Source organism: Fusarium redolens (assembly GCF_020744475.1).
Source record: "Fusarium redolens strain MPI-CAGE-AT-0023 chromosome Unknown BKA55scaffold_18, whole genome shotgun sequence".
Lineage (NCBI taxonomy): Eukaryota > Fungi > Ascomycota > Sordariomycetes > Hypocreales > Nectriaceae > Fusarium > Fusarium redolens.
Genome location: NW_025763681.1, coordinates 122,924 through 139,185, shown reverse-complemented (window position 1 = coordinate 139,185; position 16,262 = coordinate 122,924). Strand labels below are relative to the sequence as shown.

Below are 16,262 nucleotides of genomic sequence, written 5' to 3'. Positions count from 1 at the left end.
GTCAGAGATCACAAGTCTCGACTGCTCTGTATCGGAGAGTTACTTGTCCAACCACATCCTAACTGGAGCCAATGACATTCCAGTAATGTAAGGTTCCTGCAAAGATACGAACCAGACTATTAGCCCTACGGATATCTCCCCGGACGTGACGTTCAAGAGCAGACGCAGCGGACCAAGGTGGAGGCGTTTATTCGGCCACGAGCGGCAATTTTTCGAGACATGGGGAAAAGAAAAAGGGACAGCAACAGATAGGAGAGCATTTTTGTATGTACAGGTACCTTATAGTAAACTTCAAGTTGAGCGTGCGGTAGACAAAGGTGAACTCATCCTTGGTCCGATGTAGCTCATATATCTCTACTTTACCCGCCATTGTATAGAAATGGATTCGAACTTTGACCCAGTCCTAATGTCGCAATTATGATTATCTCGGGCTGAAACTTGAACTGTGAAGTGGGCTTAATGTAATAAATTGATGCATCTACTTGAAATGCATTTTATTAACTAAAAGTTGGGGGTGACCTGAATCCGTTTGGGTTAAATGGGTTCAGGTCGTCTGTTCATTAGGGCCGTTTTTTTTATGGGAATTGATAGAGCGGCATGACGGTTTTGATACAGAGGCATGACCTTACAGCGGCATGACTTTATATAACATTCAATTGGTCAGTTCTTCGCGGACCCATAAATACTTCCTGACGAACCCAGTGTGACCAGCTCTCTTAACATGACCTTATTCTTACCTCAAGCTCTCCCAGTGCTCAAGATCTTGGCATAGTACGGTGTCTCAAGAGGTCTCGTTTTTAATGGAAAATTCTTGCTCTGTTTATTGCTCAGGAAACACGTCTAACGCTCTACTCTCTGACTACTATAGAAGGAAGTATATTTTCATCGCTGTCAACTAGTTCCCATTGACTCCTCGTCCTCCGGATGCTAGGTTGCGTCCTCCGACCGCTAGCACGAACTCCTGTTGTTCGTCCAGATCCGAGGGTGGCTGACTGACTTTGTGTCTGACACTGAGTCGATAAGCTGCTTACCTCACTATTGGCCTGCGTGTTACTATGCTGACTTGGTTCCAACGAGACCCTGGTGAGTGTAGATTTATTGACGATTCGCGGCGGCCGACCTCGCTTACGGCCTGCTGGCTGGCTTGCTGCTAGGCTGGTCAGTTGACTGACGGTTTGGCTGCTCCCGCCGATGGCCATTCTCGAAGGCACAGGCTGCGCAGTATTCTTAGGTCTGCCACGTAGAGCAGTGGCAATCCTAGGATCAAGGATCCGTCGGTATGGATCTTGGGATGATGAATCTCGTAGTCGCCAACGTGGATGGACATCATATCTAGTGAAAGACGTTGCAGATCCCAGCTTCGCATAGACTTTATGACAACAAGGGACCCCAAGCTCGACAGAAACCGAACAGTCATCGTTACAGTCTGAGAGAGGCTCTGGAAAGGGATTCTTCCCGGTAGGCATCGCCTTACGAGCAATACGATATTGCTTGTTGATCAACCCAAGCGCCTTCGATGAAATCACTGTTGGTAGATCACCTAGGTAGTCTCCACTTGATCCTAGATATTCACGGGCAGTAAGAACCTCATCCTGTGCGCAGGCATCCTTGAAGTCACGTTCTTGATCTTTCATCATGTCCTGCATTGCCTCGACGAGTCGATACAAGTGGCTCATGCCGTTCAAGAGATAGCTCTTGATATTGTTGTTGCTTGCCTCTGTTCCGGAGGTGACGCGGATACCAAAGTTGCGATGCTTGCGGAGGAAGCAGCGTGCCCACTGGGCCCTAACCGGCAGATAGGTCCCATGGAGATAGCGTAGGATGACTCTTTGGTCATCAAACTTCTTGCAAAGGTCTCTCCACGCCTTCTCATGGACCTCCTCTGTTTCAGCAAAGAGTACACGCTTCCACATCATAAGAACCCCTCTGTAGGTGTGAGAAATCTCGTCACCGGTAAGCGAGTGGACCAGCTGTTTGTTCGTAACGCTGAGCTCAGCCTGTGTCTGAGGGGCAGAATCCTCCCAGTCACTGGCGTCAGGGCTACTACTGCTCTTCCGTTTCTTAGCCCACTTCTGCTTCGATTTAAGCAGGACATTCGAGTTAATGTGATAGATGCAAAGCTGTTGCTGCACATCAGGAAACTGATCATTGAGGGCGGCCTTCATAGAGTCGTCGAAGTCGGTGATAATGACATCAGGTTGCCTAATAGAGTGCTGGTCTATAAGCTGGCGAATGCTCTCAGCGAGGAATTGGAAGCCTTCTCTTCTCTCATTGTCGATCAGGCCGAAGGCTGCGTTGAATACAGTCCCAAGACAGGTCTGACCAGTGGCTTGGAATAAGGGAAGCTTGAATCGATTAGTATTGTATGTGTTGTCAAAGCTTATGACCTCGGGGAACCGCTTCCACATCTGGATGCAATAAGGAAACGTCCAGACAAGACCAAGTAGACGGTTTGGTTGGTCATCAGCCCACTTGACAAGGTAGGGAATCTCCATCTCGTCGAGGAGCTTGATTAATGCCGCAGTAGGTGTGTAGCCATTTAGCTTTTCCCGGTTGATGAGCGCGCGGGCGTTGTAGATATCCCTCTGAGTAAATGACGATTCAGGATGTTGCTCTTCGATCACGGCCCGAACATCACGAGCCCGGATGCCGACTCGACGGCTTGTTGATTCAATGGTTGCCCTTACTGGCGTAGTGAGTCGTCTATGGGAGGGGTGCGCAGACGATGTGATACTAGGCCCATGGTTATGCTGGCTGTGTTCCAAGTTTGGATGTTGTCGTAGAAGCCATTTGCCCTCTTCCAGGGCTTCAGCAATTACCATCCACTTACAGCCACACTTCCGAGATTTACGCTGTCGAAGGCCTGCGCCTTTTGAAGCCCCTGGCTGTCCAAATCGATCACACTGAAGCGAGTATCTTATCCGTCGTCCTTTATATGAATAGGCATTCCTTCGAACGATGCCAAACCCGTTTTCTTTCGCGAACAAATTGACCGAGTCGAAGAGAGCTTCAGCCAATGGCGCCGGATCGCCTGGAATAGGTGGGTTAGGGATTGGGCCTGGAGAAGGTGAAGAGATTTGTTGAAAAGGTAATGATTCCGGTGATTCGGCCCTTGGTGATACTTGAAGAATCTGTGTAGGTGACTTGCGCGGTGGAGAGTATGGTGGAGGAGATTCGTAGGCGTCTGAGCTGAGCGGTGACCAGCCCCATCGCTCTCGCCATGCACGCACTCGTTCGTATGACCGAGCAAGGTCAATAGTCAGTCTCTGGTCTTCACCAACAACCTGCCGTACAATTTTCATAGCAGATTCGAACTCAGCTCTTGTTGCGGTCGGTGGCCGCTGGGCTGGCTCTGGTGGGGAGGAGAAAGGTGCAGGGTCGATTTCGGGACCTGGAATAGGGGCCCTGACTCGCTGAAGTCGTGTTCTCCCTGATGGAAACTCATTTAGAAGGTGAATCTCGTAATCAAACCGCAGATCCCACGCAGGTTCGTGTAGGCCCTGCGAGCCGTGGGGCAGTGGGAAGGTCGAAAAAGTCTGTGGGTAAGAAGCAAAGAGATTGCTTAGCGTGTCTTCGTCGCCTACTCCATAGTATTGGCCGATGCTTGCTGCAGAACTGCTTGCAGAGTTCGGTCGATTTACGAGTAAAGGAGGGCTAAAACTGGCTTGTCGGCTTGTTCGCTGTCGTTTTTCACGGTGTATTTGATTGCTAGGGCTTAAGCTTCGCGCCCTACGAAGGCCTATACGTCGTTCTACTGCAGGGGAAGACATCATGGAAGTGATAAAAGATATGAGGTCAAGACATGGGAACGCGTCTACGCGCCTAGTGTTATTACGGCTGGTCCGGAGCTAAAGCTGTAGTACTTTTAGTGCAGGGGGCAGAATCCATAATCTACTAACAATTAAAAATTTAGCGAATCAAAGCCCGTGAAAGTCATGCCGCTGTAAGGTCATGCCTCTGTATCAAAACCGTCATGCCGCTCTATCAATTCCCTTTTTTATTATGGGAGTTTAAATGGATTCAGACCTGAATCCGCCACGCAGCTAGGATAGGGTTGGAAGGGCCGAGCTCCGTTATAGGCTTGAGTGCCATGGTCTGACGGATATTCTTGAAACAAGCTAAAAAATAATAGATTGTTGGTTAGATCTCACATTCATTGTGATAGACGTTGATAAATAGGATTCAAAGCTCGACGCGCTGCTGTTAAAGTGTTGTCTTGCCTGAACGTGTAACCAAGAACCAATCAGAAATCCAAGTCAACCCCTGTCAAAATCGAGTTTACCCCAACGCTACTGTAGTCCATTTTTCGAAATTCAAGTCTACCCCTTGTCAAAAATCAAGTCAACCCCCTGTAAAGTGGGGTAAATTAAATCAATTGTTGTACAATTGATTTTGGACTGTAGTATTAGGTTGCTTACAAATGACTGACCTGCCCCGAGCCGTATCATATTATCGACGATCCGACCCATATCGATCTTCTTACTGACTGTCTGCCACACCCCACCAAACAGCCCATTTAGCAGCTTCTCTGCCTCAGTAACCTCATCGCGTAGTGTGCGGGTAAAATCCTCGACGCTGATGTGCTCGCCCATGTGAAATAATCCCTCTTCGTCGTCAGACCATCGTATCGACGGCTGCCCCCCGTTCTTCTGCCGGTACCCTTTTCCGTATGCCATCCATCCGATAATCGTACTTATGACGCTGTGAGTGCCTATACACATCCATGATGTATGCTCCTCTCGAAATGCAAGTACGGCCTCTATCCCAACCTCATCTTGATCTACCGGCTGATTCTCAAATACAGCTTCTAAAAAGAACAGCCGGGCCCACCATAGTATACCAGCTAGCATACCAGTGTACAAATGCGGCTCCAAATAGCCTAGTGGGTGTCGGTTAATACCTAGTGCCGCACAGAAGCATAGTAGCGAATTCGTATATACATTTCCGCCGACGTGAGTTTTGATCGAAGCCACGATGAAGTTGAATACGGCTCGATCTAGCGCACCATCTAGTGAGCTAGTCATACCTTCATTTCCTCGCTCGTCTTCATCACTATTATCATCATCTTGATATTCGTCTTCGTCTTTATCAGTAGCTTGTCTCTCTCTGCCGCTGAAGAATCCGCTGTCGTGACTGCTTGGAACCCGGTCTCTTTCAAGCTCGTCTGCAATATCCTGTAGCAAACTCCACTGCTCATCCGTAAAGCGAACGGCCCAGCGTTCAAGCGCTTCCTTACGACCGATATGATATGCCTTCCAGCAGAAACCCAAGTAACGGTGACCGACAGACTTGTATTTGATCATCGATGCCTCCTTGCCTTTGCGGCCGAACGGTTGACCGGACGGGGTTGTCGATGAAATGCTAGCGAGCCACTGCAGCGTCTCAGTCGGCACGCTGTCAAGTCGCCAGCAGCAACGTTCCACCTCACGATCAAAGCTCTGTCCAAGCCGGCCAAGCAATAGTCGTTCGCGGACTGCTTCTTCATCGTCTTGTGCCACAGTCCGCCTGCCCGTTGCTGCCCTCGCCCGTAGCCACTCGGCTGCGTCGTGAATACTGGTCAAGTCCCGGGAGCCAAAGTGTCGTACCCAGCCTACCCTTTTAACCCACGACGAGTCACGGTCGATATCTTCCTTTAAGTCACCTTTTCGCAGTCGTGCGGCATCTTTCTCTTTCAATCGAGCCTCACTTGCGGCGATAACCTCATCCATAGCGCTCTGACTTCTAGCATTAGCTTCGTCAGCCGTATCGGACGGGCCATTGCTATCGCTATCGTCTCGAACGATCCAGTAGCGCGCATAATGTCCTCCCATCCACGTCTGCAGCCGCACCTCGGTCCATCGCTCCTCTGCTGCTCCATGCCCTGCCTCTCTCCAGTGGCGGACAATATTATCTCGTGCAATAGTGAGATATCGGCATGCGTTGCAGCTGTATCCGTGTGAAATAACAAGCTGTTCAATTGCCTCACTGTTATCTTCGGGGGTTGCAGCAAGCTTCGGGTCAGCTAGTTCAAGTGTGCCGTAGTAGTCTTTAATGTCCTTGAGCACTTGGCCCTTCAGCAGATGCTTCTGTCGAAAATGGGTCTCAATGCTGCTGCCGGGTCGAACGGCTGCTTGACATAGCCGGCAGATCAGTATCTGATAGTCCTGATTGAGCTGTATGATGTCCTCCATTGCTGCTTGATGTCACCTCCTTTATCTCGATAACAGAAAGTAAAGAGAGAAATAGTCTTGTTGTTTTCCTCTGTTGATTGAAATCCCCTTTCCAATGCATCATGCTAACCCCAAGCTGACGCTAGCTAACCCCAAGTGTGGGGTTGGGGTTATTTTCAACCAATTAACTACCCGATCGAGCCTCTGGCGATTCACCCTAAAAGTTTAAGCGAAATTATCCATTTTGGTGGCCGATTTATGATGAATCGCCTGTGAATAATACCTAGGGTTAAAGGCTACCCTTAAGCCTTAGTCTAACTTCTAGCTCAGCATTAATATAACAGTCAGCCAGTCCGTTCTTATCCTTTACCTAACCCTCTTAAATACCTGCTAGCCTCTTACCTTCCCTACTTAAACTAAAACTTTCGCTTTTGCTTTAGGGTTAGGGTTAGGGCTACAGGTAAATCATCATTATCACCCTCAGTCCTTAACATATAAGTAAGCAACCCAACAGACAACAATAACGAAAATAGATAATAATTATACTTAATATTCTCTATCCTACTTGCTTCCTATACCATACCCGACTTCCTTATCTTATCGCCTACTTATCATTGCCATTTGGCTACCCTAGACCTACCTGAATCCTATCATCATTCACTTATATATACATTCATTTATTCATTCATTAATTAATTTACTATCTAAACTGTCATTATTATCATTACTTTCATTCAATTCATTATTTTTATCTCGATCTGTGTTTAATTATATTTCTTATTTTATTACACTATTTCTCCTTTAACTATCTTATTTTCCTTTATTATTATTATCTTGCCTCCAGTTAAGTACTATCATAAATACCGCCATGGCATTAGTCATCTCCCGCCCACATAGTAGCTTACTATGCTTTCGACCTAGCCAGTCCCCATAGTCTTGCCGGCTCTTAAACTCTCGTCCGGCCGCCTCTTGTATCCGTAGCAGTAGATCTGCCTCCGTGGTCGCGGCTAATGCCACAGGGATCACCGTATGTTTCCACCGCCAGCACGAGGCCCCCTTCGTCTTATAGCCGTCTCGGCAGAGCTCTTGTGATACATGGCAGTAGAAGCAGCTCAGGAATCTTGCCTGCCGGTCCTTCTTATAGTCAATTAGACCCTGGAAGTCCATACAGCTGGTGAACGATAGGTCTTTTGTCCCGGCCGTCGACTGACACTCGCCCCACATATGCCTGGCCTCCTCGATACCATCAAACATCCAGCAGATACGACAGCCCATCTTGCCAAGCTCCTCGACCTCTTCCAGGGCAGATTCGAGAACTTCGAGGGCGTAGGCATCCTGCCTGCCTCGGGCATGCGAGGCAATAATCCCTTGCGCCGATAGCTCGCTCTTCCACGCCAGCTCGTCATAGTGGCAGTTGTCGCATCTTGTGACCTTAGTCTCGTCATCGCCGCCGAGGTCCTTACAGTCCCGCAGGTCGCCATCTAGGCATTGGCCGAGCAGCCGACGCCGGCACCCTCGGGTCCGGATCAGCCTGCGTACCTCCCGCACGCTTATATCTAAGCAGGCCTCGCCCGCGGCGTCCTCGTCCGGCCAGTCCTTATCTTCAATAATGACCTCGGCCGTCACAGGCTCTCCGGTTCGTCCGGCCCGCCCGGCCTCCTGGGCGTAGTCGATGATACTGAAGGGAGCCTCGAGGTGGATAACGTGGATGATACCGGCGACGTCGATGCCCGTGCCCAGAGCCGCCGTTGCCACTATGTAAGGGGCCTCGCCTCGGAGCCATGCCTGGAAACCCTCCTCACGCTGGGCGATGAACTGCGAGTCGCTGTCGTCGCGCAAGGCGTGGTAGTAGTGGCAGTCGAGCTGGCGGGCGAGGGCCTTGCATTTCGCCTGGCTGGTGCAGTATATAATACCCTTCTCCCCTGCCGACAGGTCTGGCAATCGTGCCTCCACCCGTCTCTTCACTTCCATCACGCCCCGCCCATTACGGACGCGAAGGACGGCATATCGCACATTCAGCCGGTGACTCGAGGCCCGTATGTAGAGCGGGTTCTGTAGCTGCATGGCCTCCTCGAAGTCACGCTGGCGGAGCGGCGGCAGGGTCCCGGTAAGGAAGACAAAGGGACAACCTAGGCTCCGCAAGAGGACAAGGCCCCGGAGCTTCGAGCGGTAGGTCTCGGCAGCCGTGAAGGTTAGGTGACACTCGTCGATAACCACGCGGTCTAGCCTCCCATTAACGCTTAAGTCGGCCGCCCACTGCAGGAAGTCATCAGTTATGGCCGCCTCGGCTGACACAAGCGTGACCCTGGGCCAAGATGACCGTGCCTCGGGCCAGGGCTTGCAATCTAGGCCGGCATCAACACAGCGTTGCACAAGCTGCCTCTTAAGCTCGGCATAGGGAGCTACCACGATAGTGACACCTGCGCTTGCTAGCATGGCCGGGACCATAAAGACCAAGCTCTTGCCGCCACCTGTTGGCAGTACTGCCACAAGCGGGCTCTGTTGAGCTGCAGCTTGCCTCACGGCCTCTTCCTGCTGGGGTGACCGAAATCGGGCATTGTTGTTACGTAGCACTGCCCGTAGCGCCCGTATAATCATATCCTCCTCCTCCTCCTCTTCATTCTTCTCCTTCTCCTGCTTCTCCTTCTCTTTTACCCCTATCTTGCCTGCCTGTAATGCCTCGAGGGATGTAACCTTGGCCCGCTTCCTGGGGGGGTGTCCCTCCTTCACCTCTCTATCTTGTCTGGGAATAGGCTCGACCTTCTTACCCGATGGCGATGATAGCAGTGATGAGCTTTTATCACAGCCGAGGAACTTATGCCAGCGATGGCTTACCTGCCCAAAGATCTCTAGGGACTCAGCCGTTAAGCGTTTAAGTATATCAATCGTAACGCCATAGTTAGCGGCTGTCTGGCCGGTGTGAGAGGCGGCTAGGTCATCTGGTACCTCATACTGCTCTGACTCATCATGATCATCCTCGCCGTCCTCGAAGTCGGCCCGGCCAGCTCCTCGGTCACGGGCATGCTTCTTACTAATGGCAATGGCAATGTGGCGCCAATCCTGGAGCATAATCCGGCGGCCGATATAGTAAGACGTCCACCTCCCCATAGCCGCTGACATTTGGCTGCTCTCCCAGGGTACTCCTCCTGCCGCCTCGTTATGCCAGATAAAGTCGCTCGGCGGTGCCATCTTCTCCCCGTACAGCTCCCACTTATCGGCCTCCCAGCGATCTGTCAGCGGCCGGATGTAGATCATATACATCACGAACAGCTGCCCGATCCGCCCAGGCAAGAAGCGAGGGATGACCTTGGGCGAGTCAAAGTGGGCGAGGGACTTGTGGTACTGCGTAACGAGAACAACCTCGCCGTCGATGATGAAGATGTTGCGGTCCCTATTGATGCCGTTGATGAGGCGCAGCCCTGTAATCTCCTCTCCTCGGCTAGGTTGGCCTCCCGTGATGTGGGCGAGGAGTAGCAAGAACTCCTCGAACCTCTTGACCAGCTTGAGGTACTTCCTGATGCCCGCCCACTTCCACTCGCCCGTCTGGTCAAGAAGGTCGGTCTTCCGGGAGCTCGCGATAAGGTCCTCGAGCATCTCGACCTCCTTACCGGCGAGACCATTGCGATGGATGAAGGATTGCCCCCGCCTCGTCTGCGTGAGGTCGTCCTCGATACCGGCCAGGGGGATCACAAAGCGCTCGTCGTCACCCTCCTTGAACATCAGCTGACCCCAGAGGAGGTCCTCGGCATCGGCCGTCATCTTGGCCACCATGGTCCGGAGGTCTTCCATCAGGATCGGCTTGCCCATAAAGTACATCATCTCACCTTGCTTACTCCAGGATACCATAAGCCTGCTCCCTGTCTCCCTTGCGATCTTCTTCCCGAACAAGAGCAAGCTCAGTATGTAACCCATGGGTGAGTATGTGGCCTTGCAGAGCCAGGCGTCCCGGACCTGGGCGAATCGTTGGGTGAGGTCTTCCATGCCGTCCCGCTCCCGGGTAGGTATGGCCCACTCCCCCAACAGCGCCCGTCCTGTGAAGACGAGACCGGCGAGCACGTAGGTGAATAGGTGGGCCGGTCGCAGCTGCCCCGTCTCGCCGTCGATCCCCAGCACGCCGACGAAGTGCCACAGCGGGCTCGCGAAAGGGTCCCCGTCGAGCCGCTGCGTCCAGAAGCCCGCCAAGACCTGTAGTATCCGCTCTTGTAGGCCCTCATCGCTATTGGGGCTATTATGGCGGCTGCTTGATGATGGCCTGCCCCCCTCGATCTCGTCCTCCTCCGCCTCATCGTCGTCTCCCTCGATCTCTTCGTCTTCCTCCCCTTGCAGATGGGCCCAGAGCTTCTCGAGGTTGGCCCTTTGCTCCAACGTAAAGCGAAAGCCGTGGTCGGCAAGGAGGACCTCTTCTTCTAGCGATAATACATTGAGACAGTAGCACAGAAAGCGTTTTACATAGCCCAGGTACCGGTCCATGCTGGTCTTCTCCTGTAGCGGCCCAAACAGCAGCGGGACTCTAACCTCCGGCCTATCAGCCCCCATCCCCAGATGAGGCCGTGACGCAGAAGTAATGGATGGCCGACCGGGGAGTGGTGAAGAAGGTCTGTAGGAGGACGCTAGACCAGAGCCCTAAGCGGTGTCCTATCTCCTTCGTTCCGTGAACCTGATTGTGATGTACCTTCAGGCACTTCCAGCTTCTAGTTAGGAATCCACATTGCGTACATGCAAAGCCGGTGTGTAGAGGTAGGCCCTCAATGGCTGGGATCGGGTTCAGTGGGCTATGTGGGAAATCATCCTTGGATAGTCCCTGTAGTTCGAGCCCAGCGTAGCGAGCCGAGATGACACGCCGGGTCTTAGCACCGATATGGGCATGCTGAGTCTTTAAGTGGCTGTCGAGGTTTGATACAGCATAGCCATGAGTCTTGCAGACTAGACATCGGTACGCTGGGTAGTGAAGCAGCTCGTCGGCCATGGCCTCAACCCAGTAGTCTGCATCGAGTGCTAGGCCTGGACCCGCAGTCAAACCATGGTCAGACCGCGGCCATTGACTCAAGGTACCATCATGTGCCGGATCCATTTGGTTGGTAGCTTCCTGTGTAGCCATACTCGGGCTAAGGGATGGGCCAATGTTGACTGAGTCGGTGTAGCTTCCAGAAGAATCGACCACTCTCTTGCGCTTTGAAACGCTTCTAAGTGCTTCAGTGGAATCTGGGGAGCGTATGCGTCTTCTTGGATTAATTGCTCGCTGGTCCGCAGTACTTGTCTCATCCAAGTCGACGGCATCGCCATTGCATCCATCCCCGAGCCGCAGGAACTCATGCCACCTTTTCGAGACACGTAGATATAACTGTAGGAGAGCGGGTTGGAGCTGATTTGGGAACGCCCCATCGAGCCCATATGTGATGGACCTCTGTAGTTGCATATGACCGCTCTGCCATGCATACGCTACATCTGCGTCCCCGTAGGCGGCATGGATACTGTACCGGTCGAAACTTTCTGAAATATCCCGAAGGTGCCTCTCGGTAATAGCTATAGAGAGCTGCCGATATAGCTGGACTCCAATGCCAATGGAAATTCCAGAGGTGGCTTGGCTAAGCCGCTGAAGCTCTCTAGTTAACACCGCGGTTGTCCATGCGGACTTCGGTCCAGCAGGAGCGAACAGCAATGGAGTGGTGGCATAGCTCGCGAAACAGACCCGCAGAAGCATGTATGTCAACGGCCGAATATAGACAAGATATCGATACATGATGTCTGTAACTAGGTCAGGCAGGAAACGGACAACATAGAATTCGTTGTTGGTGGATATTCGGGTCTTATGATGCCTCGTGATCAGACAAAGCCGCCCATCATATAGGCAGATGCCACGGAGTTGTGAAGCCGTATTGCCATGTCGAATGGTTAAAAGCTCTGTTGCCCGTGCACATTGTCCCGACGATAAGTGGCATAATAGTAGGATCATCCGGAGGAGATCGTTGTGTGCGTCGATATAGCCGCACACTGCTTTCTTATCCCAGGAACTGCGTTTGTTTTCCCCGACCAGAGTAAGTCGATTAACAGGCGAGAGACAGGCCTTCATGAGGAGCTCCAAATAAGCACTTGCTATCCCGTTGGCCGGGTCAGAGACAAAGGAATACCCAACCGTGGCCGTCGATAGTCGGTCGCGCAGTGTTTTAAGATCGCGGTTTGGTGGCACCCAGTCATACATCAACCACTCGCACTGGCGGGTTGCTGCCTGGATTGCGCTGTGGGTTAGGGTCCGAAACCCATCCATGGTAACTCGAGAGCACCCATCCCATGATATCTCCTCACCATCGTCGCTCCATTCGAACTGGATTGTCGGGCCCTCCGATTGACGCAGGGACTGGCCATAGGAGGCTAAACTAATAAACTCCCCGAGTGGCGATAGCGTCCCGTCACACATCTTATTCTTACGGATATCATTCAATATATCCAGTTGCCCATACTGAGGCCTTTGTAATAGATTAATGTAGTTATGTGAGAATCTAGGCAGCACGGATTCCATGATAAGAAGCCGAGTACAATAGATGAGGCTGGAGAGGATGCTAGTGAATTGAGCCGGGCGGAGAAAGTCGGCACCCATAGGCGATGTAAGTCCGCATGTGGCGCTGAAGTAAACAAGCATTGTCGACTTTGAGTTTCCATCTGCAAAATCCTCAGTCGCCATAAATAGGCAGAATTGTAAGACTAGGTCGGCCTTGGGGTCTTGTCGTGGTGGTGGCGGTGGTGGTTGGATAAAATGTGCATTGGGGTCTTCGTCCTCGCTATTATTCCCCTCCTCTTCCTCTTCCTCTTCATATTCCTCTTCATATTCCTCCTCCTCCTCGTCGAGTAGGGATACATTCTCGAAACTATCGTATTGTTCCCATGCAGGATCATCCCATAAGGTCTCCAACGCCATCCTCTGAGGCTTAGAGAGCGTTCGTTGACATAGACGCCTGGTCAGTGTCGGGGGTAGACGCCAGAGTCGAAACCAGAAGCATAGACACTTTTTAAGCAGTTGGCGATATCTTCGTTCTGTACTAGGCTTGACGACTAGCTCAAATGGGCGTTTATAGGGTCGGTCAGGATATATGCCGCGAAGCCATCGCCGGAGGGAAATATCAGTGTGCTTGATGGTATCGTTGGAGCGTTCGAATAGACGGTCAAGGGCGGCCATCATCCGGGTCAGCTTGTGTTCATCCTCCTGACTGCTTATTAGAGCCTCGTCCTTATAATTGGCAAGCCATAGCGGCCCTGAGTTTTCTTTGGGAGGGCACTGAGCCATCGCGACGATTAGGTCTCGTCGCGTATTGCGGAAAGTCTCCTCCCAGCCAGTTCGCCGCATCCAGTTCGTTATGAGGACTGGGTCGGTTGCGCTTGTCGTCCGGCCGGTGGGTTGCGGCAGACTACCCCGTGCTTGTTGGGAGAGATATTGCTGCTCTCTGACAAAGAGTTCCTTGGCGAATACCTGTATAGCTTCTGGCGCCTGGTATATGGTGACAGGCGTGTGTGGTCCCTGGGGCTGACCGCGGTATAGATGAACCGTCCAGGAACGCCCAATGTTGCTCACGGTCCAGGCCTGGAAGCTAAGTCGGTCTAGGATATGGTCCTGCAGCCAGTGACTCTCAGGGAAGCCGCGTCCTCTGCTATGCTGGATATCTTGGGGGTGGACTTCCTTTAAGTGCCGAGAGAGAACCTCGAGGCTAGTCGATCGGAGCCCGCAATGCCTGCAGGCGGCGCCCTGCTGGATGCGGAGGTGAGGGTGGGGTGAAGAGCCATCCGACCGCATTGGCAGTGTCTTTGGGTCTGGAAGGCAAAGGGTTCGGATGAATGGGCCAAGCCCTCGGCGAGCCAGCTTGGAGATGCCATGCCGCTCTCGGAGGTGCCGCGAGACACGGTCTCCATCGGCCTTGAGGGCGAACTTGCATTGAATGCATAGGATCGCTGGCTCTGGCTGGTTGAGGTAAAGTCCGAGGCGGTCGAGCTGCTCAATCATCGTTCACTTTGGCGAAGAGGATAGCTGATTAGGAAGAGGATAGCTACTCGATATTGGGCTGTTTAGGAAGGAGGGCTCCCTTCTCTCTCTGACTTACCTCCTATAGAGAGAAAAGGGGAGGGCATAGGTAGGGATCCCTTGCTCCCTTGCGGGGTCTACCTAACTGCCGCGATGGCTTCTATGCCTACTCTGGACTTGAACAGAATGATGATTGGCTGGATTAGTGTCACTAGGGAAAACGGGCCCCATTCCCAGATGATCCCTGATAATTTGGGGAAATGAGCTGGATTTTGGGAACGGGCCCCGTTCCCGAGGTGGTAGTAGACAAGGATGGTTAGGGATAGGTGATTGGCGCAGAAGCGGGAATGGGGCGCGTTCCCGACTTGAATACTTGGTAGGACAGTGCTTTAACCCTAACCCTGTGCGCTAAACACGCGCTTATGCACGTCCAGCGGTTCACCCAACCCACCTAACTTACACCACTCCTGCTGTTTTTTTACTTGCTTCGCACAACTCTTACATCAGCAGTTAGCGGTTTACAACTACACCTTCTCTTCTTTAACCCTAACTCTTACCTAGCTTATTAAATATAAAAGTTATAAGTCCTACCACTTTAGGCTTGATCTTCCAGTCGTTAATGGCACGGTTTATAGCACAACGCTGTATTAACTATACACTGATATAATATTTATAGTAAATGAATGTATAGACTAGTCTGCTTTCTGTATCTAGTAAAGACAGGCAGGAGTCCTTACTCCACTCGATAATAAATAAGGAAAAGGAGAGTAATAGAATAGAATAGAGATCTGATAGGGTCCTTTAAAGGTCACAAAAAGCTTCTAAACGCCGCACCACAGATATCCTTTACTGTTGTGAATTCTCTCATCTGTAAATTAACTTAGTAACATTCTCCCAAACAGCAAGATTAACATACTCAGCATGACAAACGATGGAATCCAATTTCCACTACTAGTCCTACAAGAAACACTAAATTTGTGGTCTGGTAAATGCAATTTGAAACTGTCGCATAGTATAGAAAACCTCCCACTGCGGGGCGTAGAATTAGCGTATGCGTTCACAACTTCGAAGGGGCAACATACCCACTCTGCCACCTTAACCAGCCATCAGCGTTCCCAAGACATGAGTCAAGGTTAAGACTGCTCTTAAACCACTCCCCCTCGCCATTATGGCATGTGCAGGTAAGTATATTCCATGAATTATAACAGGAATGACAGCTTCCCATAAAGCTCTGTATACCAATAACCTCACTCTGGCTGCGAGCCTCGCCGGTTGTGCGAGGTAAGTCGGCTGTGCTGGTTGGCGCTGCTGTCGAGAGACCAGCGAGGATGGCAGTAGCAAGAAGAGTAGGTCGAATCATAGTGGTAAGATAGAAAGTAGTAGGTAGTCTAGATGTTGAGAACTGTTGATTGTGGTTTGTTAAATTATGCGAAGTCCGAGAGGCTACTTATATACCCGTGCATTAAGGGAGAAGGGCGCCAAGATTGTAATAAGGAGACGGGGTCACAAGATGCGAGATTTCTGCTTAATAGGTTCTATTTCTCGAGGTCAATATGCATCTTGAGGTAAATACATTACGGCTAGCCTATATTTGGTAAGTATACGACTCATATAAGCTCACTTTCTCCACCTACTATATGTAAGAAAAAGGCAAATGCAAACATAAGCACTAGCCCTAATGTGTATTTATTTTTCGGCGAGATAGCCCAATTGCAACAATTGGAAGGACATAGGTTAAGTATGTAAAGAAAGATATAATTAAGTAAAGCAGGTATATAAAGGCTGGGCTTTAATAGTTGTCTTACTCCTGAAGCGAATAAGGGGTTAGGCCTAAAGTTCCATATAATAGCAAACTTGGTTATATGTTACTAAAGGTCACTAGGATTAAGGCTACTTTCCAATTCGTATTGCGAGAACAGGGCTTGGTCTTGCGCCTCTTTCCCAGTTTTGTAACGTCAGCGGATGCTTCTACCGCAATCTCCACCTAACTCTGCTAGAGGAACCACCACTCAGCACGAGCTTGACAGCGGTAAGCAGTGTCTCAGCTAGGCAGGTGAGTAAAGCGAATTTAAACACGAGCCTCAATGCAGTGAACGACGACAGCC

At 51.1% G+C, this 16,262-nt stretch overlaps 6 protein-coding genes across 6 annotated transcripts; all 6 read right to left on the bottom strand.

Moving 5' to 3' along the window:
* Positions 1 to 4,020: 4,020 nt before the first annotated feature.
* Positions 4,021 to 6,170, bottom strand: BKA55DRAFT_544263 (uncharacterized protein; the record flags this gene model as incomplete). The annotated part of the gene is made up of 3 exons (XM_046190686.1): positions 4,021 to 4,118; positions 4,430 to 4,900; positions 5,027 to 6,170. 3 exons carry the CDS (start codon positions 6,168 to 6,170, stop codon positions 4,021 to 4,023), a joined length of 1,713 nt encoding a protein of 570 aa, XP_046044102.1.
* A 4,519-nt stretch (positions 6,171 to 10,689) lies between these two features.
* BKA55DRAFT_494508 (uncharacterized protein) lies at positions 10,690 to 10,914 on the bottom strand (the record flags this gene model as incomplete). Its single annotated transcript, XM_046186274.1, has 1 exon — positions 10,690 to 10,914. A coding segment is annotated over one exon (225 nt), but the record flags the coding sequence as incomplete, so codon positions are not given.
* Positions 10,915 to 11,643: 729 nt separating this feature from the next.
* On the bottom strand, positions 11,644 to 11,943 carry BKA55DRAFT_487301 (uncharacterized protein; the record flags this gene model as incomplete). The annotated part of the gene is made up of 1 exon (XM_046186233.1): positions 11,644 to 11,943. A coding segment is annotated over one exon (300 nt), but the record flags the coding sequence as incomplete, so codon positions are not given.
* Positions 11,944 to 12,210: 267 nt separating this feature from the next.
* On the bottom strand, positions 12,211 to 12,855 carry BKA55DRAFT_460305 (uncharacterized protein; the record flags this gene model as incomplete). The annotated part of the gene is made up of 1 exon (XM_046186096.1): positions 12,211 to 12,855. A coding segment is annotated over one exon (645 nt), but the record flags the coding sequence as incomplete, so codon positions are not given.
* A 261-nt stretch (positions 12,856 to 13,116) lies between these two features.
* On the bottom strand, positions 13,117 to 14,139 carry BKA55DRAFT_490959 (uncharacterized protein; the record flags this gene model as incomplete). The annotated part of the gene is made up of 1 exon (XM_046186256.1): positions 13,117 to 14,139. A coding segment is annotated over one exon (1,023 nt), but the record flags the coding sequence as incomplete, so codon positions are not given.
* Positions 14,140 to 14,879: 740 nt separating this feature from the next.
* Positions 14,880 to 15,886, bottom strand: BKA55DRAFT_579961 (Cyanovirin-N). The gene is made up of 4 exons (XM_046193928.1): positions 15,792 to 15,886; positions 15,240 to 15,742; positions 15,074 to 15,186; positions 14,880 to 15,025 (listed from the first exon to the last, which is right to left on the bottom strand). Exons 2-4 carry the CDS (start codon positions 15,515 to 15,517, stop codon positions 14,979 to 14,981), a joined length of 438 nt encoding a protein of 145 aa, XP_046044097.1. The 5' UTR covers positions 15,518 to 15,742; positions 15,792 to 15,886; the 3' UTR covers positions 14,880 to 14,978.
* Positions 15,887 to 16,262: the final 376 nt, after the last annotated feature.

Excerpts from the sequence above, each read along its gene's own strand:
- BKA55DRAFT_579961 (XM_046193928.1), bottom strand. The coding sequence starts at position 15,517 with ATGATTCGACCTACTCTTCTTGCTACTGCCATCCTCGCTGGTCTCTCG. Across the intron at positions 15,187-15,239 it reads TGGTTAAGGTGGCAGAGTGG|TGGGAGGTTTTCTATACTAT; the intron begins GTATGTTGCCCC and ends TACGCCCCGCAG. Across the intron at positions 15,026-15,073 it reads TCCATCGTTTGTCATGCTGA|ATGAGAGAATTCACAACAGT; the intron begins GTATGTTAATCT and ends GTTAATTTACAG.